The 27,324-nt window shown below is 38.6% G+C and overlaps 1 protein-coding gene across 1 annotated transcript in view; it reads right to left on the reverse strand.

Annotated features, from left to right (window-relative positions):
- Positions 1-377: 377 nt before the first annotated feature.
- usp43a (ubiquitin specific peptidase 43a) overlaps positions 378-27,324 on the reverse strand; it is a 110,306-nt gene continuing 83,359 nt past the window's right edge. The window contains exons 12-16 of the mRNA XM_072383456.1: positions 25,332-25,451; positions 20,337-20,583; positions 16,988-17,146; positions 5,975-6,136; positions 378-5,877 (exon numbers count right to left, since the gene is read on the reverse strand). Of these exons, the coding sequence (XP_072239557.1) occupies positions 4,748-5,877; positions 5,975-6,136; positions 16,988-17,146; positions 20,337-20,583; positions 25,332-25,451 (1,818 nt within the window). The 3' untranslated portion in view covers positions 378-4,747. The remainder of the gene's footprint in view (positions 5,878-5,974; positions 6,137-16,987; positions 17,147-20,336; positions 20,584-25,331; positions 25,452-27,324) is intronic.

Raw genomic sequence — 27,324 nt, forward strand, 5'->3', positions numbered from 1 at the left:
TTATTTTTTTGACTGTGCTGCTTCTGCTGGAGCTAAAAATATAATTTATCTGAAATGCGACAGATTTGGATGGCTTTTGGTCATGTGGGGCGGTCTTATTTTTTTCATTACTTTGGGCAAAAAAATGAACGCGGCTCAGACATACAGCACAGTTGGTTTGACTGGCTGGTGGTCTATTCACATGCAGTTTGATCTGTGCCCACTGATAATGCCCCTCAAAATGAACTCTCTCAACATATACATTAACGGCAGGTACACAAACTGTATTAAAACAGCAGGAGAACTAAGTGAAAGCTTAGTTTTTTGTTTTAACAATAAAGAGAAAGTTGTAAAGTGTAATTCTTATATCATTTAAGCAGTAAAATAGACAGTCATAATCATAAATAACATCTTTTTATTTGTTGTATTGAAAAAATATATCAAATACATAATATACCATCATGTACAGAAGAGAATTCAAACAAAAACAGCAGTATAAGCATTCTTATTACATTCTTATGCAAAACAGTGGAATATACTGAGTGTCAGTTAATTTCGATACAATGAGAAATTACTCCGAATTAATGCACCCTACCGGTTAAGTAGCTGTAATTATCCTTTCTCAGAAATACAGAGTTCTGCCTGTGCCTATTCACAGGTATATACATAAGTTCGTATCAGAGACAATAGAAAAATAGCATATAAAACCCATCTTCATACCAGAAAAAAACGTTAATGTGCAAGTGCTAAGTCAGGCCCAGTAAACACTGTGTAGATGTGGAAAAACGAAGCCAGGCAGAATTTATGACCCCGTTTAAATTCTTTGACTTTTACATGAAAACATTGATGTCTCTGAGAAATAACAAAGAAGAAGAATTATTGGAAGCAAAAATGATCTATTTCATATATAAAGTTTCTATATTGGCGAGTACATGTTACAAGTTTCCCCTTCTCTTTCAAATGCAGGCCTGGGCTCTCAGCTTGTCTGACAGGATAAAGATAACGAGGGTTGATGCTTTAAAGAAAGCAAGTTTATGAAATCGTCCTAATGTCTGCACTAATCATGTTAATTAAAAAGCCACAGTTCCCTGAATGGAGCAGGACTGCAAAAAGCACTATACTGGGGACTTGTCCTCATGTGTTTTTGACTTTTTGTGCCTTTGATTAAAAATGTTACTTTGAAAACCACTTTAAAGACAGGCAAATAGCAACTGTAGTAAAAAAAAAAGAAAAAAAACCCCACAGTCGATCCCTTTTGACATTTCAAAGAGAAAACAGTGCGCAATTGAACATTTTCAGTAAAGTTCTTGTTGCTTCAGTAGCATTTGCAACTCCCCCAACTTGATAATAGATGCAAAAATAGCTAACAAATGTATAATACATCAGTGTGTCACTGATCAAATCTATGATCAAGTACAGCAAGATAACCTAAAAACCAATCATAGTCACCCTTCTCTTTAGCCAAACACTGTTAAACAATGTTTTGTTTTCATTCAAGTTGTTATTAAGCTGACTAAGCAAAAATTATGAGGATTGGAGGTCTTTATAAAACACTGATAATGACACATGAAGCAAAAGTAGCTAAAAAATGAACGAGCTTTAAAAATGTATATTTTAGAGTTAAGCTGTTCTTTCATTTGACATCGCAGCTTAACACTCATCATAATGTGGACATTTTCAAAATAAAGTTGCAACTATTAAAACAAAGTCCTCGTGTACAAGGGTAGCGAGCTGGGTTAGGAAAGCTGAAGGAATCTTAGAAATTTAGTGGAGAAAGTAGAATACCCACAAAATGCTAAACACAAAATCCCAAAAATATATGTGTATCACAATTAGATGCAACCAAACCCTCTCCTCAGAAATAAAACACTTTAAGAAACCTAAACTCAGAACAACGGTGTGTTATTATAAGCTCAACAAGAAGTACAAAGAATTTTCACATACTGAAGGACAGTACCAAGTTTCTGACAACTGTACCAAAAGTAAAACAGCAGAGTCACAGAAAAACATGTAAGTCAAAATGAATGCCCACTGAGATGGTATTGACATTGTTTGATCTTTTTCACACACAGACTACAGCTCTATAGAAGCTCCACTTTATGAATCAAAAGAATATTTGGTTACCACTTTATTACACAGGCTGATTACAATTAACTTGTATAATTGAAGGTTTTTAAATATAACTCATAGTGCTGAGATTGAGGGTGAATATCTTAAGGGTCTCACAACAGGCCTACATTGACCATAATGACGCTATTAAAAGAATGACATACAGACACGGAATTAATACTTAATGATGACAAAGTTTCCAAACTTTGTCATCATTAAGTATTAATTCCGTGATCTAAGCAATAAAATCATATAATCAACTGAATAGAGATATGGGTTTCTGTACAAGTTATTATCTCTTATTTCAAGTTAGTAGCAAAAATAAAAGTAAACAAAAGAAAAAGTTTTCCATTGCTATCATGCTAACATTGTTACATTGCTTTTGGGAATTGTGTTTGGCCCCTAGAACCCTGAGGACATGATCCGATACCAAGAAGAGCTTACTGTTAAAGTTCTGCTGTAATGATTGCAGGGAATGAACAATAGTTTAAACATAATTTAAACTAATGTTTTTTTTCTTCCAGTAACTACCCAACACACGTGTCAAACAACCATACATGTAAAGCACGTGGATGTCCGCAAGGTAAAGAGAAGTCTTAAAGCAACTACTTTTAGGTCTCTTAACTCTGTAGGGCCCAGCTTGAGGGACATAAACTACACCACAAATGTAATTTTTCTTGCCCGTGAATATAATTATTTATTTATTTATTTTTTCATTTTACATTAAATCAACTACATCTGGTGTCTCGTTGGCTGAGTTAGGTTCTAATACTGCACAAACCACATTGTTCTGGATTTAAAAAGGAACCATTTCAAATTGTGCAAGTGAAACAAATCAAACAAGAAATACAGTCAAATACAATAATGTTTAATCATCCTTTTTTTATGTATTCATTTTACTGTAAAATAATTTCTTTATGTGACATGATTTATGCTCATCACAATGAAATTAAATCACTACACAGAAAGGCAAAAGAACTGGATATGAGTCAGTGCTGTCCAGATGTCAGCGTCGCCCACTGGCCGACAATAAAGACGAACGACTGTCATCAGTGTTCAGAGGTTCTTTCTTTCAAGACGAGCTAATATTTCCATGACATATTTAAATGTAATTTTCAACATTTGATATGTTTTCTAGGTTTGATCGTGAGATTTGCAAATCACTGCATCCTCTTTATTTCGCTTTACACAGCATCCCATCAAATTTGGAACTGCGGTTGCGTCTCGCATTAGATTAGATACGATTTATTGTTAATGTTAACTCACACAATGCAAGTACTTTGACTATGCTCAGTAGTTATGCATTTAGAGTGTCAAAATCAAGAAAAAAAATGTGTGGGGTTAAAGAAAACTCCCATGAAGTGCAAGAAGAGCAATGTGCTAAAAGATTCTGAACAAACACACTTTTCTTGGCATAGGCATCAATTAATGTTGACGACCAACAGCAGTTAGCTTGTATTAACATATAAAAAAGGTAAACAAAAGGCATAAATATTAAAATGTGCCAAGTGTTTATGTTCTATTAGATTATCTAAACTTCCAATTGTATCCATTTTGGAATATTCTCTTAGAACTGGCGAGATTTTACCTGTTTTATGTTTGAATACGTTTGTCTCTGCAACAGAGAAGCTTTTTTTCCCGTCTGATATATTCTAATCAAATCCCACACAACCAACCACCAGTCGTTTTCCATAGCAGCCATTTTTTTGGGGAGTATTCACATAAATGAGGCAAATGGGGACCCCTCCACCACCACCTACCCTGCCTTCCACAGAACAGATATGGATACAAAGGTTCACACATTTTTTTTTCCACCTTCGCCCACAGCTTAATGCATCTATTGACAGTTAATACATTCAGAAAACACTGCAACTCAATCAATAATCAGAGAGGCCACAAAAAAGCCGTAAAGAAAGAACATTTATGAAAATAATTATATGTGGTTAACTGATGTAAAAAAAATTATTGTCCTAATGTCCATACTGTATCAATATTACACTTCACAGAAGACAAATGCACTTTTTTAAATTCCTGAAAGTTAAAGCACTGGATAAACAACAACCTCCTTAATAATATGGAGATAACACAGTGCTTGATTAAAAACCCATCATAAACCTCAGACACGGGATTAAAGATGAATAACTGATGTTAATCATAAGCTGCGGCCTCAACGCACCATTTTAATCAATTGGACATAATACATTCTTATATATGAACACAATCAGAGCGTCTTGATTGTAAGCAACAACCATAAGAGTTCAAAATGGAGTGATGACTTTCAACACCCATAATACATGAATAAGACACAAATCCATATGGTAAGTCTGTATTTGTGCACTTTCAGTGCTTAACAGGCAAAACTCATTGGTCTACACTGCATTTAGGTTGCTCAGGCACTTCTTTTAAGTCATTAAAAACAGAATTGAGATGGGCTCCCCTCCCCTTAAAAGACAGGCCAAATCATTTCAAATTGTATTTATTTAAATGACCCTTTGCTTAATCTCTCAACTGTATAGTGCAAAGCACTCCAGTCAATTTTCTGGGAACAAAAAGGTGCATCTCTGTGAATGAAGCTCTATTGCTTTGATATAAGAGATGGGAATTAACGTCCTCCCCATCAGGTATAAGGCTTTATGTGGATGTGTATCATATCGCTGCATCAGAAGCTGGACTCAGGTACTACCCTTTTGTGCCCCAGCGATGATGTGCTATAACGAGTCCTCTGCAGGTTGCCATTCGACTGTTTATCTGCAGTTGCGCTCCGTGATGGTGCTGTAGACATCCCATTATGATGTAAGGATGCCGTTCTACGTATGCTGTTCTCTGCTTTGGTGGGTATGTTAGAGGAGCTCTGGGAGCGTTTGATGTCAGTGGCACGTTTCACCTTCCTGTTTGCCAGCTCATCAACGTCATGGCTCGAGCCATTAGACTTGCCTCCTTCTGCTCCTGTTCTGCCTCCTCCTGCTCCGTTAGACTGTATTGCCCTTGAAAAGGTCCTTCTGTCCCCCTCCTCATCTCCTCCTTTCCGTGACTCACCCTCCGTGGACTTTTTAAGGTCCTTATCCTTCTTTCGGAAGTTGCCTTTAATAAAAGAGAGCAGACCATCATTGGTCCTGGGTACCTCTTCTTTCTTGGTCTTTGAATGTTCTTCATGTGCACTGTGGTGATCCCCGCTAGCCTTGCCCCCCTTTTGCTTCCTCAAAGTCCCATCCTGAAGGCTAGGAGTACTGTAGCTGTGATGAACTCCACTGGAGCTCTGTTTTGTCTCAGTGTCCTGTGAGGATTTGGATGAGCTTTGCCTCCTGGCATCTTTCCTTCTGGTGAGCGTGTTGCTGCTAGAGCTAGAACTGATATTAGCTGTACTCTCCTCTCTTGAGTGGCTTCCCTTATTCCGTCTCAGACTGGATGTCTTCTCTGATGGTCTCCTCTGGCCCTCTGGGACCTGCGTTAAAGACGGTTCCTCTCCAGTCTTACCCACACAACTTATACTCCCACCACTGGAAGACCGCACATTTACTGCACGGCCCTCCTTTGTGCTACGTGGTTCATTCATCAGCGTTACTATTGAATCCTTTGTGCACCGGGGTCGCCGGCCAGATTCCAAGTACTGTACCAGGTCAGGATCCTGGACCTGGGGAGGCACTTGGTCAGGTTTTCGTCTGTCCTTGGAACCAAAAGACCAGCGCAGAGGAAACACTTTGCTCAAGGTTTCTTTGGTCTTGCTGGGGGCTCTCATGCTTACACTGCGCCCCTTGAGACCCCTGACAAATGGCTTGCTCTCAAAGCCCCCTGACAATTACAAAGAAAGGGCAAGATTTTAGCTTTTATACTCAATGAAAAATGTATAGCTAAATTGTTAAGATCAATATTAGGAGTGGTCACTTACCTCTGTCCTCTTTAAAGCCATTGTCATGGAAGACTGGGGACTCTGGAGAGTCAGGCATGGATGACGGGCAGGTGGTGGAGGAGCGAGACACCAGACTGCCTCTCTTGCTGTCCTCTGACAGCCTGATTAGCCAGTGGTCTGACACTGATGAACTTGTAGAGCCTGATATTAATGATATAAACAAATGAAAGTATGTATCAATGAACAGCTATAGCAACTGCTGTTGCTATAGTATAACAACTATAACAATGCACATTCAATTCAACTGTACCAGGCATACTTATGCCTTCATTTAAAAAAAAAAAAAAAGTTTCATACAAAGTTAACTAGGCCAGCAGTCTCTAGAACTACAGCAGACTTAATATATTTTGTCACAAATTCACCTACTAAGACCTGCAAATTCCATTTTACTGCTGGAGCAGTTACTATGAACAATGAACAAACATCTCTTCAATGTATTGTGATTAATTGATCTCCCTGTGCTACAAGATCATTTCTGCGAATGCAAAAATGTGTGCATCATTTCTAGGGAACATCTTATTGTAATTAAACAGATGTATAAACACCTACCCTAAACAAGGCCCAGTGCTTCTGAGATAAATTACAGGATTAGTTTGTAACTAATAACCACAGGTGATCAAAAACATGCTGAGATGAGAAACACATTTTAGTTGTCTAAAAAAAAAAAAAAAAAAGAATTGCAACCAGTTGAATTGGGCATTTTTTTCCTACAAATGTCAATAGATACTATAACAGATTTAATTGAGAGTACGCATACAGATGGGAAGAAAAATTAGGCAGTTACAGTTCAATTCACGAAGGCAATAAAGGACTGAAATCTGATACAGAACTTGCAACATTTCCTCTGAACTGGTAATAATAAAAAAGATGTTCTGTTAATGCTGTGGATGCAGTTTCTGTTGTAGCTAGAAATTTTCACTGTCCATAAGGGATTTGCTGATTCTGTGGGCAAACATTGATGTGGTGCTGTGTGTTGTTGTGTGTGAATTATCAAAGAGGAACAGTGGCGGTTAATGAGGAAGTGTCTTCATACAGCGAACTGTATAATGTCAACTGTAAATGAGTGAAGGTGGCAATGTTATCGTGACCAGCCCGCACATTAACAGTAGTAATTAGCATCTTTTACCAGTCTTAGTTAGGTCATGTGGCTATTTTCTTGTCATTATGATGATTATTTTCAGGTAACAGATAAAGACTATACCTTGTCTGATAAAACTCTGCGTTCTTGTGGCGATAATATTTGAAAACAAATTTACAAACTACACATTTAAAATCTTATTGATACATTTTGGGTAAACACTTTATTTATTTTTATTTTTTTTAAATGAGAATCCTGTTTAGAGGTCCTGGTTGATCCAACCACACGTGAACAGTGCTAAGCACTAGTGTGAAAAACCCAAATAAGACCATTCAGATCCAATCACTAAGTCCTAGTTTGGAGGTGGTCCGTGACCGTTTTGTCTGCTGAACAAGGAACTGGGATCTGATGAGTCGAGTCCGATTTATCTATAACACGGTTGACCTTTTTAATGTACATTTTTAAAGGATTTAAATGTGACAAATGGTGTGAATCGATGCATTTGCAACACAGTTTGCATTGTATATATGACAGTGTGATGAGTTGCAAGTTAACAGAGAATCCTTTGAAATGCTGCAGACTTTGGCGGGAAATTTATAAAAAGATGACCAACTAGTTTTACATAAGAATTGTTTGCAGGTGAGTCAGAAATGGGACTGAGGTGGCAAACTGAGGCTTTACCTGTAAGGCAGGGACGATAAAGAGAATATATATTGCTTTACAATCTCTAATAAATCAACATTACATTGATGAATGAGCTGCTGTTGAAATGTTGTGCATTTCCCAATAGCTCTCACACTGAGGTAAATGTTTGGAGTATAAAAACATTGAATTAGATTTCTAGAAATCCACCACAGCTTCAACCTCCCAGATTCACAGCCTACATAGAGCAGAGGGAGAGTGGATCATTATCAAAAGCAACAAGAAAGACAAGTCTGCATTCATTTATCATCATGTTTTTTTTCCTCAAACAGTAAAATCTTGTCTGGTTAATCTGTTCCTGTGTCTTGTTCCTGAACTTTATCTCGTTTTCCTCACTTATTCACTTACATTAACCGCTGTCGCCCCCAATTTTATCATAGTAAAAACACATTTTGAATTGTTCTTTTCTTTCAATTTTATTTATAATGGCAAAAGTGTTTTTGTTAATTAGGTGTTTGTACATGATGTGGTGCTACAACAGAGGAATAGTGATGGCAGGCTGGAAACCAAAGTTAATTATATCATCCCAGTCCTGAGCTTAGAAAACCTCAGGGACAGTTGCTGAGTGCTGGCACCAAAAAAAACGTATTGGTTCATTAAAAAAGCTTCTCTCATCACTTACCAAGCCGATAGAGAATGTCTACAATTTATTACCAATATCCCCATATTTTCAACACTGCCCCCTTGTGGCAGAAGGAAGCTAAAATACGTAGTTATGCATTAAGGGGCACCACTATGCATACAAAGATCTATGCCCGAGCCCTACAATAACCACTGTATGACTTAGGTTTAAATTTGTAGTGTTATGTCATTTTCTTCCCCAGTTATTCTCATATTTGGCACTCCCCTCAACAACAATCTAGCCTGTATAAGTGTTTTGTTTGTTATTCACTTACAACACACACCAAAGCAAACGCAGGATTGAGCTTTGATTTTCTACTCTTTAGTGTGACTTAAACAACCCACTGCAAATCTGTGCATTTCATAATCTTCCCCTGATGTTTTACACCTGAAGGTTACTTTGATTGTACCAAGCTGAAGAGGGCATAAAGCAGGTTTTACAGCAACACTTAACTGGTTGCAGTGCCTTGACAATATAAACAAACAGAACCAGGTTAAGTGCATTCTGTGAAGAAGAGAGCTCTTCCCGACTTTCACAGTTGCACATAACCTGGGTCCTTATTGGCTATTTGGACAAGTAACAAATCATCCTTAAGAGGATAAGCACAGGACAGATCACAAAGATAAAGGTTAATACCCTAATGATTTGAAACATTCTGACAATTCTGAGATCCATCTCTGCATGGCCTTCACTGAACAGCCATGGCTACAACTGGAGATATTTAACTTCAATTTAGTCTGACTTTTGAATCTTTACAAACTTGCTTCTTAGTTAAAAAAAAAAAAAAGTTTACAACTGTGTTGCTGCTTTTAACATGGAATGCAGCCAGTATACCGGACTGCGATGACAACCCAATTTCCATTCAGGGATAAATAAAATCATCTATCTATCTAAAATTTATGGCTTTGCCTTGCCTGAAATGGGGTTGAATGATGTTGCAGTCACCACTGAAGCAGGATGTCTAAATTTAAATGTCAAAGTAATATGAAATGAGAAGAGGAAGATTACTATAGTGTATCTGAATTTGATTACAGCTGATGGAGGACTACATTTAATGGTACAACACGACTGCAGTTTCAGTTTTTCCATTCACACCTCATGCAGTACAGGGCCGCAGGGGCTAAAGCGCATCCCAGCTGTCAAAGCACGAGAGGGGGGTACATCCTGAAGAGCTCACCGGTCCATCACAGACCCAAACAAGACCAACGACCATGCAAACTACTCACACTTTCGATCAATAAAGAATCTCCATTTGACCTTACATGCATTTTTTCAGCCTTTGTCAGCCTATGGGAGGAAGCGTACAGAGAGAACATGCAAACGCTAAAGTGACAGGCTCCAGCTGAGGTTTGAACCAGGAATATTCTTGCTGTGCTAACCACTGCACAACAGTGCTGCTCACAATCTAAATCAAAACCCCAAATCTGGAAAAAGCTGTTATATGAAGAATCATTTGGAAATAAATCAAAGAGTGCGTGTACATGCATGATGGAGACAGGATTGCCGATAGACAGCTGTTGATGATGCGCACCAGCGCTCTTTAAAAAAAAAAAAAAAAAGGTAATCAGATCAGATTCAAATCAGAAAAAGTTGTGACAGTATGGGAAAGAAAAAAAAAGATAATTTCTGTATTTACTTTGACTTTTATTTCAGAGCAGACAGTATGAACCCAAGATGGGTAACGGTTTGGTTTGTGAGCTTTATTCAAAACAAATGCATTTATGCATAAAAAGCCCACGGCAGAGTCCTAAAAAGTTGGGATGGGGGCAACTGTGATCTGGTAATGAGTGATTAGAATAGATATTTGCTATAAAAGCAGCATCCACGAAAGAGGTCTTTGAGGACCAATGAGCTGAAGAGCAACAGATCTTGAAGAAAGACTGGAAGGGACTTCCGTATTTATTCCTCTGCAGTGCATAACATTAAAACGATGCAAGAAATCTGGAGAAATTTCAATGGATAAAGGACAAGACAGCAAGTCTTAGCCAGAGATTCTTCATCTTTAACTCCTAAGACGACAGTGCATTAAGAACTAATTTACAATTCTATGATGGCAGCATTAATGCAACAAGAACATTGAGATTTTAGAGCATTTGCTGCATTCAAGGCGACATTTTTTTTCCAGGGACCTCCATGGACCAGTTTCAACTTGTTAGCCTGTCACAACATAACACAAAGACACAACATTAGTTCCGATTGTTTTAGTTGGATCTATAACAAATAATCAGTTTGCCGGAAATAAAACTTTTATGCTGAACCCAGATTGGAACTCTTTGCACCAGCCAAGTGATTATCATGGAGCTATTAGCTTAAAACTTGTCATTTTCTTCAAGGTTTGCAGTGCGTCATTCAGAAAATTGAGGAAACTGGACAATAAGTTAGAAGAAGATACAGACTTTAAAAACTCTACAGCAAATAAACAACAACAACAAAAAATTTTTTTCGTGAAACTCCACCCATGTTGAAGATTTTCACATATTCTGACGGTGATGTTAATGTGTGGACTGAAAATACAGAATATCGCTAACTGTGCGCCACCATCTGTGTGTACATACAGATTTAAAATGAGAAATTTGAAAATGAGAAAGTTTTTTCATAAAGAGCACACCTGCATCTGTTATTACCTGTGGCAACTTTTACCTCCTCACTGAAATATGTTCAGAGGGAAAACCCTCTCATGTAGTCTTGGACCACCTACAGAAAAAACATTTGCACTGTATTTGTGATATTTGGGATATACTTATCACAGACTTTTATGCTCTGCAACTCTGAACTATCAGTCTATGTCGGTTTGTTCCAACATGAAACATCAGAAAAGCCCAAGATTACTTCACGTGCACGTCTCCATTACAGGTTTAGTGCTCTCCCATGATTCCTGAGAAGGCCACACAATGCAAAGGTATCTATCGGATCTCTGTTTATACCAGATCTGGGGATGTCCAGGGACAGGTTACTGTGAAAGTGGGTTAAGTTTCTAGTGCTGCTTTTCAACTATCTCTCTTTTTTGTGGTTTGTTAGTGGATGACTTCGGTTGTATCTTATTGATAAGAGATTTTGTCTTCCCTTCACACATATGGCCAGAAATAGGTTTTCCTTTCCCCCTTTACAAAGTCATAGAACTGAAAAAGGACTATCTAGCATCTTTAAGGTCCATGGAAAGAAAGGGGACACATTCAATACTATAAGTGTGTTTCAGTAATATAACTGAAAGGATGCTGCTATTTTTCTTCTTCTTTTAAAGACTAATTTTATGTGGGTATCATAAACTGTATATAATTGAAAGGAAGAACTTTTTGTGATGTCATTCATTTACGCCAGGCACAAATAAGTGGCGTAAATGCTTTTTTTTCGAACAGTGCCTGTAACACAGTTGGTAAAAAAAAAAAAAAAAAGTTTACCAGGAAAAGTCTTTGATCGCCTTCTTCATCTTCTTCCTGCGCACTAAAACCATCAAAGTCATCTTTTTCAGTGTCTGAATTGAACAGCCTCAGAACGTTAATTTTATTGTCTGTTACGAGGCAAATGTTTTTGGTGGCATGAAAAAAAAGGAAAAAAACATATTAGCTGCAACGTATTATAAGCCGCGGTGCTCACAGCCTGAGAAAAAAGTAGCGGCTTATAGTCCGGAATTTACGGTACTCTTTCACCAGGTTGACATTCTTCTGAATGGGAGTAAATTGAAGCGATCGATGTTTTCGAGCTCGTGCCTGGTGGCTGTCTACAGTATTGCATTTAAAATCCATTTGCATTGGCTTCATGCCCGCCAGCAGATGGCTACGTCCATGATTTATACAGCATATGTTGAAAATGGAAAATGTATTTTCGTCATTAAGTTATTTTGAGAGATTATCTCCTAATTATTCAGTCATAAACTTGTTGAAAAACAGGAAGTGAAAACTGCATTTGCCTGAATGAGTCTTAAGAAATTGCAGAGAGTCTCTTTTATATCTGTGATTTCAAAAGACTTGTTAATTTATTTATTTTTAAACAAATTCATACTCTGTACACATGATCATAACAGCAGTTGCACTGAACTGTTTGACTGCAATCTCTGCCTGCTTCACAAAGACTGATATTATAAGGCTCTGGACCTGCTTCATTGACACTGGTCAGAGAAAATGCCAAACCAGCTGGTTGCTCCCGACCTGTGACCTGAAACCTGCAGCTTCCTGCAGAGAAGTCTTTGGATGAGCACTAGCCTTATGGCTTTCTTCTATACTAAAACACTTAAAAACAGAGCTAATTATAATTGCATTATTTCCTTAGTTGGTCTTTAAAAAAAAACAAAAAACTAATTAGTCAAACCACAACTTCCTTCCCACCGCAATATTAGAAACATTAGATTTTATGTTCAAGGTTAAACTAACTCAGCTGGTGACTGAATAACCAATAATCTTTTAATGCACTCTCATCCCTGTTGTATACAAAAAAAAACAAAAAAACAATTTATCACAGATTTCTGAGCTGGTGTGTTTTCTTTTCATGCAAAGAGGAAAATCAAATTGATCAAGAATCTTTGTTAGTTTTTTTTTTCTCTGAAAAATCTTTACAAAACAGCTTTCCCTTTTAATTAAAAGTGTTGTTATTGGTACAAGGACAATAGATTTGCTGCATACCCTGGAGTATGTTTGTGAAAACTGACAAGAGGGAAACTGTGGATTGTCCATTTCAATAAGCATTAATTCTGTGCCAGTTTCTATGGTTACATACAGCATGATCCTATTGTACTGCCTTGAAGATTTGTTTATTTATTATTTTTCTCAGAAACAAAAAAAAACAGTATCAAAGTTACTAAATTTCTGCCCGTGTTTTCTCAATTAGGGTACATCGAATAATATATATACAATTAGACTCTCATCGGTCAGGAGTGTGTTGCAGCTATTCAGGTGCCTAAAGCTAACGCACCTCTCCAGCGGTTACCTGTGGAGGCGTGGTTAAATTACGCTACCCACACACCAGAAGACTTTGAAAAGACTCTGAAAGACTATCAGCTCACATCTAAAGACTAGTGTTTAGAGTTTTTAGTCCCAGACTATCCTCAGACTAAAGATTTTCAAAGACTGTGAATCTTGTAGGGTCACTATTTATAAGACTACAACTAGATTTTTTAGATTTTTTTTCCCATCATGCAATTTTTTCCCCATCATGCTCAGCAGAAGTTTTACAAAAATGGAGCAGCAGTAGCTTTTAACTACAGCTGCACTTGTCTGTGCAGTGGTTTGTAGTGAAAAACCCAACAAAAAGAAGAGAAAACGCCACAGAATATGGGCATGGCCTTGGCTATATGGACGGCAAGGTCTGTCTGTCCTACAAAGGGAACTGGAGGTGACACCAGTTGTTCCTCCTTTTGGACAGTCTGCTTGTCTCTCGTTCTTCTACGTCTGCCAACATGTTTGTTACTGACTGTCTGCTTTCCTGTTTCCAATTTTGTCAGTGCTCATCTATTGGTTGTTGATTGTGTTACTTCACTGCGACCTGCGATAATATTAAACACGTTTGATATGATCCAAGCCCAAGACTAGGGAAAGACTGGTATGAAACGCGGTCGCAGACTGCAGATTACCATTTTAAACTTAACGATCGAGATGACGGGAGCGCACCGAGACTCCAGTTAGACTCCTAAAGACTGTCAGTTGGTGTAAGCCCAGCATTACAAATGTTTGCCATTGATTTTGTGTCTTATGTGAGAAAGCAAAGTAAAAGAAACAGAACTCTTTCTGTCTTCACTGAACAAATGACTCAAAAGCCTATAGGTCTGTATCTCGTATTGGATCGATTGCACCATCTACTGGATGAAAATGAAACGCAGAACAACTTTGCGACGCGTTCATGTACGCGGGCGGAGTGGTGCGCACGGTGCAGATCAACTTCTGGCCACGTAGGATCAGAATCTGTGACCGCACGTAAGTGTGAACGCTTTACAACATTTGTCAAACAGTGACAGACCGAGGTGCACACGCTGCTTCATACGTACGCAGCTTCTTGTCACGCGTGAAATACAATCTGCACGTAACAACGCACGCACCCATAACAAAATATTCATGTGTGCGTGAGTGTGCTGCTGCGCATCTCTATGGTTGCTTTGACATCGATATCACCTGATACACACATACACAGGTGCTGAACCCAGATTGGAACAGTTAAGGCATTTAACAAGGGCAGAAATTTGGCAAACACAGGATGTAAATCAGAACATTACACAAAAAGTGCTGTGTTCCAACTTCTTTCTGAAGTGAACTGTGCTAGGTTAAGGAAGATTCGAAACTGTAGGGAGCAAAACGCTCCCTTTAAAGACGACTGGGAAGGACTAATCAACTGTTTACCTCACATAGAGATGGACAAAAGGACAATAACAAGCAAAAGCAACCTTTGATTAGAGATGGTGTCACAAAAAGTCCAACAGAAGGTATACAGAAAGCGGCAGCCTCCAATTTAGGAGAAAAATACAAGAAAGCTGAAGCTCAAGTACAAGTGACATAGCAGGAAGTTACAGGGAGACGAAGATGAACACACGGACTTTCCCAGCTCATTCTCCTTTGATCCAAAAAGGGGAAAGTATTTTAGAACATAAAGAAGCAAGAACATGTGGTCACTACTGAAAAGTCATTGTGTAGAGTTACTGCTGTGGGCAGGAATGACTTCCTATACTTTACTTTTTGTGGCAGAGCTGAGGAAGCCTCTGATTGATCATAATTAGTTGTTTGATCACTGTTATGTATCAATGTGCAGTGTCGTTCATCCAAACAGGGGACACAAAGAGTAACTGAAACCCAAAACAGATCCAACACACAGGATGTCAAAGATTTTCTGAATCACTGGCTGATCAGTGTATTTACATGTATTTACAAATCTAATAATGGTATCGGGCTCTCATACTGACATCAATCACGGATCAGATATCAGACAGATGTTAACGACCCATGTCCCGATCCACATTTAGCTCCAGACTCCATGGTTTGATGTTGTTACTGACTGTGAAATGCCTGTATAATAAATAATATTAAGCTTACAGACAGAATATTGTTGCAGAATTTGTTGTTGATACAACAATTAAATCCATTAGGTGCACATCTGTGCCACTTACACGTGTCTTAAGACATGCTTGGACTTCATATCGTACTGGAGCTCATAGCTGTGTGTGCAGCGCACCAGCTTCACGTTTATCTCACAGTGGGAGGTCGGGTCGTACTGCAGCACTTCACATTGAAATATGTTCACAATATTCAGTTCCCTCATATGTTGATAATGGGAGGACAAAATATTAGGAGCACCTTTTAAAAATAATGCAGTCCAGCGTACCACAACCAGAGAAAACTAGAACCTCTGCCAAAAAAAATGAACCCCTCTGTGGCTGTGTCAATGAAAAATACACATCATTGTCTTTGTAAAGACAAATTCTACGGCAGAGCTGTTGCTCGGGATCACAAAAAATTAGGGCTGATTGCTAAAAGATGTTTTTTTTTTTCAGAGAAAAAAAAAGGAGAATAAAATATTAACAACAAAAAAAGCAATATCTATGATGTCACATAAAAAGCATCTATGTATTACATAGCAAAAACATCCAACTCAGATCCTCTGAGGACAGATCACATGTTACTGTTATAACTGCTATACTGTTATTGAAACCACAACATAACATGTGAGTCGAGTCTCCTTGAGAGTCTGTAAAAAGAAAAAAGGAAGGGGGAGCAGTAGCAAACATGAACAATATGAGCAAACTGGTTCTCCCGCAAATAAAACATCTTCAGCTGCAAGGATATAAAATGACGGGGGGGCAGAATAGAGTAAAATATAGTTGTTTTTCTGCCGGAGGCAGCTTTTGAACGGTATAAACTGAAATGTACTTTTCCCAGCTGATTCAGAGATGCTGTCTTCCCGCATAGAAGCGCACAATGTTTTTCTTTGTGCCAATGAGGTGGAAGCCCGTACGTTAAAAGTGCAATGCTGTTAATACGTCTGCGACTAAAGTTTGTGCTAAAACTGAGATAATTGTATCATGTAGCTCTGTTACTGTGACTGGCTCAGACATTATCAGTGTTAAGATCAAAATGAGGGAATGTTCGTCTTATTGCTAGTTTTTTTTCTTTCCCCTTGTTGTGACTCAGTAGTCTGGGGAAAAAAAGAAAAGAAAAACAATACAGACATAAATGAATAAAAAATTAATTAAAGGGAATAGAAACGCACACCTTGTCTGGTAAAACTCTGCCTCCCTCTTCATGCAGAGTTGAACAAACTACTTTTTGGGTTATTATTTATTATTGCATATTTCATCAATGAAAAGGTCTAACAAGAACAGGACCAGTAAGTTTGTGACTGCGAGGTACACGATTGGTGGATTAAAACAAGGGTGGGGAATGTTAAAATGATCTTGCCAGATTCATCCACAACTCCCACGTGCCTCAGCGAAAGGATCACAACTGTGTTCTTGTTACAGAGAAAGCAAAGGCAGGAGATGTAGAAGAGGCTGCAGCTTGTGTTTTAAGTTCACATATTATTTGCCTTTTAACATCTCTATGTTCTATGACATTTGCAAAAGCTTATCCATTACACTTTTCATGCCACACGGTTCGCTTGTCCTTTGATAACATACCTCTAACAGAGCTGCTGGCTGACCATGGAGGAATGGTGTTTCGTCTCTGGTAGAAAAGGATGTAAGCTCCTCTGGTACATACTTCCTCCTCTGGCACCAGGTCTACGCTACTGTCATCATAGCTGTACCACTGGCCATCCACTGAATTCCTACAGTAAGCTGAATCAAAAAGGGGAAAGGTATAAACAAGGGACACTTTAATAAGTGCAACTTAATGACATAGTTAAAAAATGCTGAAATGAAGTAAAACAATACAATGTCCACTGATACCATTAAGAAATTCCACGAGGAGACCAAGCAATTGATCATTTTCTCCAAAAATTGTCAGTGTGCCTCTGTAACACTGAGCTCAACTGTTGTGTTCAAACAAATACATAGAAGAACTGTACATAAAACACATGGCGCTCCCCTGCAGTAACTTTAAAATTAAAACTAAGGACACAGAAGGACAGTACAACAGTACAGTAAAACAGTACAGTAAACAGTAAAAGAGAAGTTGTTCAAACACTGGAAATATCTACTATCTACATCACACAGAGCACCAATCTAACATAAAATCTTTTTTTTTTTCTTTTCCCAGAGCAGAAAAATTGTAGCTTTCTGTTTATTTGCTCCCTGACAGATGACAGCAGGAGGCTATACTCAGTGTTTATTAAAGGTAAGCGACACAGCACACCACTGTGTTCATGTTATAGAGCACAATGCTCCCACTCCAGGCTACTAAAGATTGAAACAACAAGATGCAGTCATATACACCGCTGTTCCACTGTATGGAACTGTGCACAGAGGCTGTGATGGAGATGACTGCTGCCTCCTCTTCAGTTTTCCTTTATTCTAGCCTCACAGTTGCTTTATCTATTCCAGCAAACCCCTGCAGATACAGACAGATCATGCAATCCTATTGAACATTTTTGGACTAGCAAGTATCTCATGAAAGCTAGAAGGCTGCCATAGAGGTTATGAATAATTAATTAACATTATAGACGAAAAATATTCCCCCTCAGGCAATTGGGACAATTTAAAAAAAAAAAAAAAAACAAGACTTACAGCATATAGAAATGTAGGAGGTCATTTAGGTTTGACTTCTGTAGAAATGCTCTATTTGGATGGAATGTTTACTTCATCTCAGAACTCCCAACTCCCTTCATTTTTAATCTGTCTCTGTTATTGTTTTAGATTTATTATTATTTAGTGTAAAACCCCATTTCCAAAAAAGGCTGATACGCTGTATAAGATGTGAATAAAAACAGAACGCAAAGATTTTCAATTGAAAATTAGATTTTGCAGACCATTTCCAGATAAATATAGGCCCATTTTCAATTTGAAGGCTGTACAACTTCTGAAAAGCATTGGCATTGGAAAGGTAAGTGGTACCAAAGAGTAATATCCTTCAATGTAAAACAAGACTTTCATCTAAAATTAATAAAGAGGAGAGGGCTCATCTGGCTTGTTACAAGCAATCATTTCGAAAACCTTTAGATGTGATGGTATTGGGGAGCATTAGCGCTTATGGACCTGGCAGCTGGAAAGGCACCATCAACGCTGAGGTGTATATACAGGTTTAACAGCAACAACTGCTTCCATCCAGACGACATATTGCATTTTTGGATATTTCATCAAGACATTGCTAAACCACATACTGCAACAGCATGGTTTTGTAGTAAAAGAATTCAGGTGCTGGACTGACCTGCCATCATCCCAGACCTTTCACCAGCTGAAAACAATTGTGAAACAAAATACCACAAAGACGACTCAGGACTGTTGAGCAGCCAGAAACCTACATCAGACAGCATCCCTCTCCCAAAGTTTCAGAAACAGGTCTCCTAAGATCCCAGGTGTTTACAGACTGCTCTTATAAGGAGAAGGGATGGAGCTGTTTTGGGAGTTTTTGCTGACATCAAATCCAAGATGGGATAATATTCTCCATGAAACAGTAAAATGTCTCACTTTTAACAACTGATGTGTTTTCTATGTTCTGTTTTGAACAGAATATTGTCCTATGACAATAAAATCTATGAAATCTTCATAATACTGGTATTTTCAGTGGCTGCCTGGTCGCTGTTGCCAATCACTGTCAGATGGGGTTGACCAGATGTCCTCTTTTATCCAGATATGTCCTCTTTTTCAGAGGGAAAAATTGCGTCCGTGTGGAATTTCAAAATCGTCTTGGATTTTGCTCCAATCTCAGCCTCAAATATGTTTACATTGGATTTGTGTTGCATTTCAGTCTCCATACTCTGTTATTATTATACACTGGCTCTCCTCATAGCCCTACAGCACGGATCGAGTGGAAGTGAGTGGGGGAGAGGCGAAGACAAAGTACAAGTTTTGGACAGGATCTCTCTCTTTATGTCCCACCTTCTTGCACAGTCTCCGACTATAGAAAATCGCCATCATTGGTCGATCGCCTTCCATCTTCAAACATTCAGTTGATAAGCACCATGATGAGCAGCAGTGACTGCCCTCAGCTCGAGTTTCTCTGTTTAAACAGCACATGGTGCCGCCATCCACAGCGAAAAATGTAGAGAAATGTAAATTTAAATTCACGGACGAACTACAGAAAGAAAATACCCATGTTTTCATGTTTAAGTGATGCATGGGAAGCTGAGTGTGTGACATGCACAGCAATGACCAACTTATTATTGTCTTATTTTAATCTGTGGCCATATAAAAATCAGAGTTTTTTAAAAAAAAAATATTATTGTTACTGCTTTATAAAAGGGACAAACATTGAAAAGAAAGAATTAACACTTGGTCAAAATCTTCTTAGAATTCCTTCAAAGCACCACACTGAAAGTGGATTGAATGCCACACAGTTACACTTAATTGTTGTTTTGTGTTGTAGAAATTAGCCAATATAGATTCAGTGGAAAAGTTTGAAAGTTCAGAGTAAAGTAGGCCGATTGGCCACAATGTTCTTAAAGGCCAATAAAGCTTATTATCACTCTGTAAAACCCTCGACTGAGGACACATTTGTATGCATTCATGGTGCCACATGCGATACACTACATCTCTCTACCAAGCACCCGTCGCTGAGGTGTCCTGAATCTGGTCCCTCTATGTCAGAATGAGATATATGTATAGATATATATATATATATATATATATATATCTATACATATATGTTGGGAATTTTATAAAACTACTGACTAAATGCACAAGGATACAAGGAAATAAAATATGAAGGACAGACTTAGACTTAGCAAAAAATAACTAATGTTCTCTGTGGAATTATTCAGGGTATTATCATAAAGGACTGGTCTGATCAGCTTTCAGATATGTAGTGAATGGTACAATGTTGCAAAAATATATGATACAAAGTTTTAAAAATGTATACATAGTTCCGTACCAGTATAATGTCCTCCGTGCATTCCTCCGTGATGGTTGCACACAGCGTAGAGGTCATATAGATAATCGAGGGGCAGGTTCATGTCAGCAGGCTGGTGGTGCTGGCCTGAGGGTTGTTTCCGGGAATTTGATTGCCCCAGGTGAAGATTCTTCACACTCTGGCTTCTCTTCACAACATGGGGAGCCATATCCAAACCAGTCAGGGGAAATCGTACCAGAGTTGACAGCTTGTTTCTCCGTTCACCAACCTGTTTTACAGAGCATAGTGTAAAGTTGCTTCAAAAAGTATTCAGACCGCTTGGCATTCTGCTCATTCTAATGTTAGAAATGTGATTGTTAAAAACAGTTAAGCACAGATTTATTTGACTTATTTTCCCCAGTTGAAGCTATTTCTTATAGAAAGCAAACTGACAAGTTTTCCCACCAAACTAAACCCAAACCTAAAAGTATTGAGAACTGTTAGAGAGAGAAAGGTTTCAGCTGAAGGATGAATGTCCCTGCTGATTAATGAGTATCATTACTGCTTGCAATATTCTGTTTTGGTTGCCGCATTCCACTTTTCCCGTGTTGGTGATCGACATAGTCAGACGCAGTCTCTCTTACAACTTCTCTTCGTTTGTTGTTTCTTAGCGACTTTGTCTATGTGCTTTTTTCTAAAGAGTAAATCACGTTAAATTCAAGAGCGTCATCGACAAAGAGTGGCTTTGCTCTCATTTAATAGGAGTGCCAGTAAGATGCAAGAGTTTTTCCTCCAACGTCTTTAGAGCAGCTGCAGGCTGACCACGGCTAAGAATTGTGTCTATACACGTCCTCCAGAATCATTTTACAACACAATTTCCAAAAAAGTAGGGGTGCTGTGTAAAACTTTACAGGTTTCATAAACAAAAACTTTTGCAATAGAACATAACCGTATGGAATTTGATGGCAGCAACACATCTCAAAGAGGTTGAAATGGGGGCAACAAAAGCCTGGAAAACAGATGGAACAACATCTTGCATCTAAGAAAATTTACTGGCAACAGTTTACACATAATATGATCAACAGATTAAGATTTTGATAAAATTAGAGATTGTATCTTAAATTTAATATTGGATCCCAGTGATCTGTAGGCCCTCAGGCCTGTACTAAAAACAGACATGATTCCATCATACGTAGAAAACCCTGCATGGGCACACTTCCAGATATTCACACAAGCCTACACATGTCCCATATAAAGAAAATGCTGAAATATAGAACATGAAATATTTCATCTTAATGCTGAAATACATCAGGAGAATCGCCATTTTGTTGAAAAATACAGAGAGATCATATTTTTGGAAAAATTTCCAATCCCTAGTTCAGGTAAGATTTGCTAAATTGAATCTATTGTGTGGACCAAAGAGACCAAACCAAGAAGGACAGAAGAGGCAGCATCTTAAATCACTACAGTGAGGACATCTTGTGAGAAGGATACAAATAAGTAATATGAGGCAGATTGAGTATTTCTCAGAGAATGGGTGCATTGCCCAAATGTCAGCGTGTGGAGCTGTGCATCAGAGGGTATGATGGCACTAGATCTAAACTAAAGGGATTTAGAAAGTCAAGAGGAAGTGTAAGACAAGGAATTAGTATTCGATGTAAAACCTGAGTCGGGAAATGACTCACTGATGGCTTTATAGTAAAAACAAAACAAAACCTTTCTTTTGTCATTACGTAAGACCATTCCTGAAGTCTGACAGCTAATCAAATGTAACAAAAGCAAAGGAACATAAAAAAGAAATAAAGAAATATAAGGCGTTATTTTCTCAAGGTCTTTCTAAAGTTAACTCATTTTGCAGTTTGGAAACTATCTGAAAATAATTTTCAAAATGTTCAAAATCCCATTTTCCAAGCGTGAAAATGCAGGACAGTGAGTTAATGAAACTACAAATTACAGAAGATGGTGCAGGGATCATATTCTGTATCATTACAGCTGTGCCATAATGCCAGAAAAAAAAGTGAAAACATTTTGCAACTGGAAAAAGCAACAATACTGCAGTAATGACTTCCCTCTTTAAGTATTTCTGCTCTCTGGGAATAAGCTGTCACTGCCACCGACTGTCTCCACGTGGATGGAACGCTCCTTTTGAGTGGCAGTTCAGGTAATTTTGCTAATGGTATGTTAGCTTGTTCGCTTGCTGATTAGGTGGAGATTTACATGTATATTCTCCTACTTTACTTTTCTCTTGGGGGCCTGATGTTGTAGAATAAAGGTGCAGGATGTTAAAATACTCTAAAAGAACAGGTTGGTGTTTTCAAACTTTGGACTGGTACGGTAAATATGCCCAACCAGTCAATAGATTTGGAATAGTAAGCTGGCCGCAGGGAAGCCACAGAGGGAGGTTAAGTGCCACTGATGATAGGACATAAAAACTCACAATACAGCACCTACACCCCAAGGCTCTGTGTCACCCTGTGTCCCCCTATCCAAAACGAAAAACAAACACCATCCAAGAGTCCAACAGCAAGACGGCTCCCTCGGATGAATTAATGAGAGAGTGCCTCAGTCAGCTTAAGACGGAGGGTTAAGAGGAAGAGGAGGAAGCATGGAAGACTGAGCCCTTCTACATGATGGATCTTCACAATGGCTTCTCCTAGAGGAGGTGGCCGACATCCAGAAATCCAAAGAAGTGACCACAAAAGCTCTGTTTGAAGGGCAGCACAGAGGCTCTGATCACGGTAGTGCAAACTGAATATCGAAGAAAGATGAAATATTATATATCTTCCCAGGATATTTTTCTGTCAGAGCATTTCACTTGCATCAGTCGCTGGAGTCTTTTCTTTCGCTCTGATCTTTATAAAGATGCATTTTTGGCAACAACAGCGCTTTTTTAAAGGAGGTGAAATTTCACTTCAGTCCCGTTTCTTCTGCATTTCAACTAAAGTCTAAGTTCTGCTGAAGTGCATAGCTCAACCCCAACTTTCCTAAATGGAGTCTGAGCACTGCTGCACCCATCAAAGCTGCCTACAGTATAACCAGAAAGTCTGCTTCAGCCGTGTTGACTCAAAATCTGTTCATGTTACACATCTCTACGGGTAGCGGATATGTTTGGGATAGATTCTATTAGCGCCTTAGAACATAGCTGCAGTAAAACAATCAGAGAGGAACATTTTGTTACTCTGTCTTCTTGTCACTATGGAAGCCATTATTACTGGGTGGCTCAACCAGAATCAGAAAAACTTTAATGATCCCGGAATTGCCTGATCCAACTGCATGGACAAACAGATGTATAAATGAAGATTAAACACGATATATGATAAAGAATATAAATGTATAAACAAAACTACAATAAAACCTAAAATAAACCTAAAATAATGACTATGCAGCATGAAATGCCCTGTTCTATATCATTTATAGTACAACATGTAGGTGTAGTGGAACAAAAGGTTATATGAGTCATTGTGGATGTTACACTTGTATTAACTGGCTCCCCCTCACCGAGGACCAGGCAGTGTAGAGGATTTTAGACGGCACAGAGCGCAAAAAGGAGCGTGAGCGAAGGCGCAAAGAGCATGAGGAGGATGACAAGGAACCCTCACATGACAGAGACAGAAAGATGTAGTACAATGCTAAGAATTCTCGACCACTCAGAACCAATAACTAAGTCTCATTAAAAAGGCCCTGGTATGGAGGTAATGAAACTACTCTAAACATTTCTGTTTCAAGCTCGTCATTATTGTTGACAAGTATCAAACTCAAAACAAAGTTCAAAGAAACTCCTTCTTACAAGGCCAATGGACTCGCTTAAAACTGGTCACTCGCGAGATATCTATGGGAGTCTGAGGGTAGAGAACTTTAAAAGTAATATTTTTCTTGTACTGTTTGCACATAATTCTGCTTATGTGAAGAAATATACAGCATATGCCCCATTCAATACCTGCTGTTTTGAAAGCTAAATTTTTGCAGTGTGGCAGCAGAACAACAGGATCTAAGCACCAGAGCCACAGAGGCATATGACGTGGAGAGCTTCCAAGTCTCTGTGGGACACACCAACAAAAGTGGCAGAGAACAAATGCTTGAAGATTTAGGCCAAATACCACAGTCTTTATTCATTTATTTATTTAAAAAAAAAAAAAAACTGTCAGATGGGGTTGACATCACAAGGAGGCTCTCTGAGCCTTGTGGGCATTAGTGAATCTTCCTGGAGCGTTGTGCTCTCTTCAGAGAATTCATTGGGGGTATTATTGAGAGGTTCCTGCTCCAACCCCCTCTAATCTCAGCTCACCAACCTCTGCCTGCATTATTAAGCTTCCATGTTCTTTGGAAGCTATTCTGTTCCCCAACTTTACTTTTCAGTACTCCTCTGTTGAAAACTTACATGCTGCAAACAAGCAATCAGAAGTACAGTCTGAACTGTTTTCAGTTCAAAATCTACGGACAAACGGTAACAAAAGCAAAGCTGTGCCATTACCTAGAGGTACCTGAAACCCACAACTAAAAGTAATCATTCTGAATCTATGACATCTGATGCAAAAGACTTAGGACCTAAAGCTGTCCGACTGTTCATTTCGTGCCACTTCATTGGGTGACAGCCATTACTCCTATGAGCACCTCCAAACTCTTGTCTGCCTTTCACCATATGGTCCAGTTCTCTTTTTAGGCTCATTATCTGGTTTCTTTCTTTCACAGGAAATGTCCTCACTGAGAGATCTGTGGAATTCACAGGCTCTTTAAAAAAAAAAAATCATGCAATTACCCTTTTTCCGACAAATGTTTTCACTGCTGTCACATTAGTCCAACCTTTTTGTTTTGAATGTATTCTGTAACCACACCTCTTAATGTAATATAAAGGATTATTCCAGACTTTAAATAATCCAAAGGGATGTACTGCACTCATCTTTGTTGTACACTGGATCTTTGTTTGATCAACTCTTCATAAAGGATTATTGATCAGTGCATCTTTAAAATGTGGACGTTCAAGCGGAAGATTATTTAGCGCAGCTGCCTTCACCAACAGCCACTTCAACTGTCGCCCACCTGTCGGAAGCGCTTGAGGTGGAGGATGAGGATGTCGGGCAGTGTCCACAGACTCATCTTCAACATGCCCTGCTGAAGCTGCTTACAGTGGGGACACTTCCAGGCATCATCTGGATCTAGCTGCAATCGGTAAATTGAAAAGACAAACAAATGGTTACACAAACAGAACTTAAAGTCGACATTTAACATAAGTTCATTTTATAAGTGTTTTTTTTTTTTAATTAAATGTTTTCTGGTAGAATGGCACAAGTTCATTTGTACTTGTTTACAAGCCTGAGTCAGAAATAGAATAGGATGGAAAATGCAGATGAAATGTAAAAAAAGAGAGAACACACAGTGGCTGCTGCTTTCACTTTGACTTTTGTTTTAGCCAGTATCAACCCAAACTCTTTGTCTCATCAACTTTAAAATATGTGTCCATAAACATCCACTTTTGCTCAGAAGTGTTAATAACACTGATACTAATAATCCGAAGGTTCCTTGAAAGTATTTGAGGAGCAGAAGACATACAGTTCAACAACTGAAGCATCGGAAAATCATTAGATTGTTAAAAAGCAATTTTCCTCAGAGAAAGATTGGAATGCGTTTGCATATTTCTCCCTTGACAATACAAAGTATCATCAAAGGTTAAAAAAACTCTCAATTTATAAAGCCCTTTAAAAACAGCCATGGCTGAAACAAAGTGCTGTACATGAATAACAACACGAAGTATAAGACATAAAACATAAGAACAATATTAAAACAATAAAAACAAGGCAAAAACAGAAACAGCGTCTCATGCCGGGTTAAAAGCCAGGGAGTACAAATTAGTTTTGAGACGAGTTTTAAAAATGGACAGTGAAGGGGCTTGTGTAATGTACAATGGGAGGTCGTTCCATAGTTTAGTTCTCCTTTAAATCTCCTCTGAGCTTCCATTTAGCCCTCAGTACCTCCAGGAGCAGCTGATCACCTGAGCTGAGGCCCCGGGCAGGAGTGTAAGGATGGAGCAGCTCAGAGAGGCAAGGGGGGGCAAGCCCATTTAAAGATTTAAAAACAAATAAAAGAATCTTAAAATGGACTCTAAAATGCACAGGCAGCCAGTGGAGGGACGCGAAGATAGGAGTAATGTGCTCCCTCTTACGTGTTCCAGTTAGGAACATGTAACTGAAGACATGAAGGACAAGGGCGCAGCCTGAAGTTGGACACGTGAGACCTTCCATCCCTCAATAAGGGATATATTCCTCACTGCAAGAACAGTCATTTATAGGTCAAAAGCTTTTATAACCACACGGGAAACGGCTTATGGTGGGAAAGCGCCACAATACAGCGTTACATTGACAAAAAGGGGAAACAAGCCTTATGTTAACCTGATCCTGGGGTGGCATCAACTTCTCTGGACTTGGAGGAATCTAGGAAAGATACAGTGGAAATGTGTATCGTCAGAAGAACCCGTCCAGGTCTTTTTTGGGGGGAAAAATAGACGACTGAAGAGTCCAAACCAAAGAGGAGAAGGACCGTGCATACCTGAGCGATAAAAAGTTCAAAAGTCAGGCTTTGTGATGGTACGGGGTTTTAACGGTGTCCTTGGCAAAGCTGTTTCACACTTCACTCTTTAATGAAGATCTGTGCATTTTTAACAAGAAAATTAAAAACCACATTCTGCGCATACTACACAGGTATGGCTGTAAAAGAGGAGGCTCCAGTCTCTCTGCTTGCATCTTCTCTTGATACATTTTTAAACCATTTTTGAACAAGTGGAAATGTCTGCCAGCACTTTCACTAAGAAAGGAGAGTGTTGTGTGGGAGATGGTAGGTATAATTAGTAATCATGATTATGAGTTTGAATGTATGGCATTAAGAAAGAAATAATTCCACACATTACTTGTAAACAAACACACAGTCCAGTTAAAAGAGAGCAGAAGGGAGCAGGTCATTTATATTAACATATCTATTCATAGCCGAAGGTTCATGATTAACTGAATCTTCAGAGAGAGTTATTGCTTGGGGCATAAAT

This window comes from Leuresthes tenuis, unplaced genomic scaffold, assembly GCF_036924035.1.
Source record: "Leuresthes tenuis unplaced genomic scaffold, fLeuTen1.0.hap1 SCAF_4, whole genome shotgun sequence".
Lineage (NCBI taxonomy): Eukaryota > Metazoa > Chordata > Actinopteri > Atheriniformes > Atherinopsidae > Leuresthes > Leuresthes tenuis.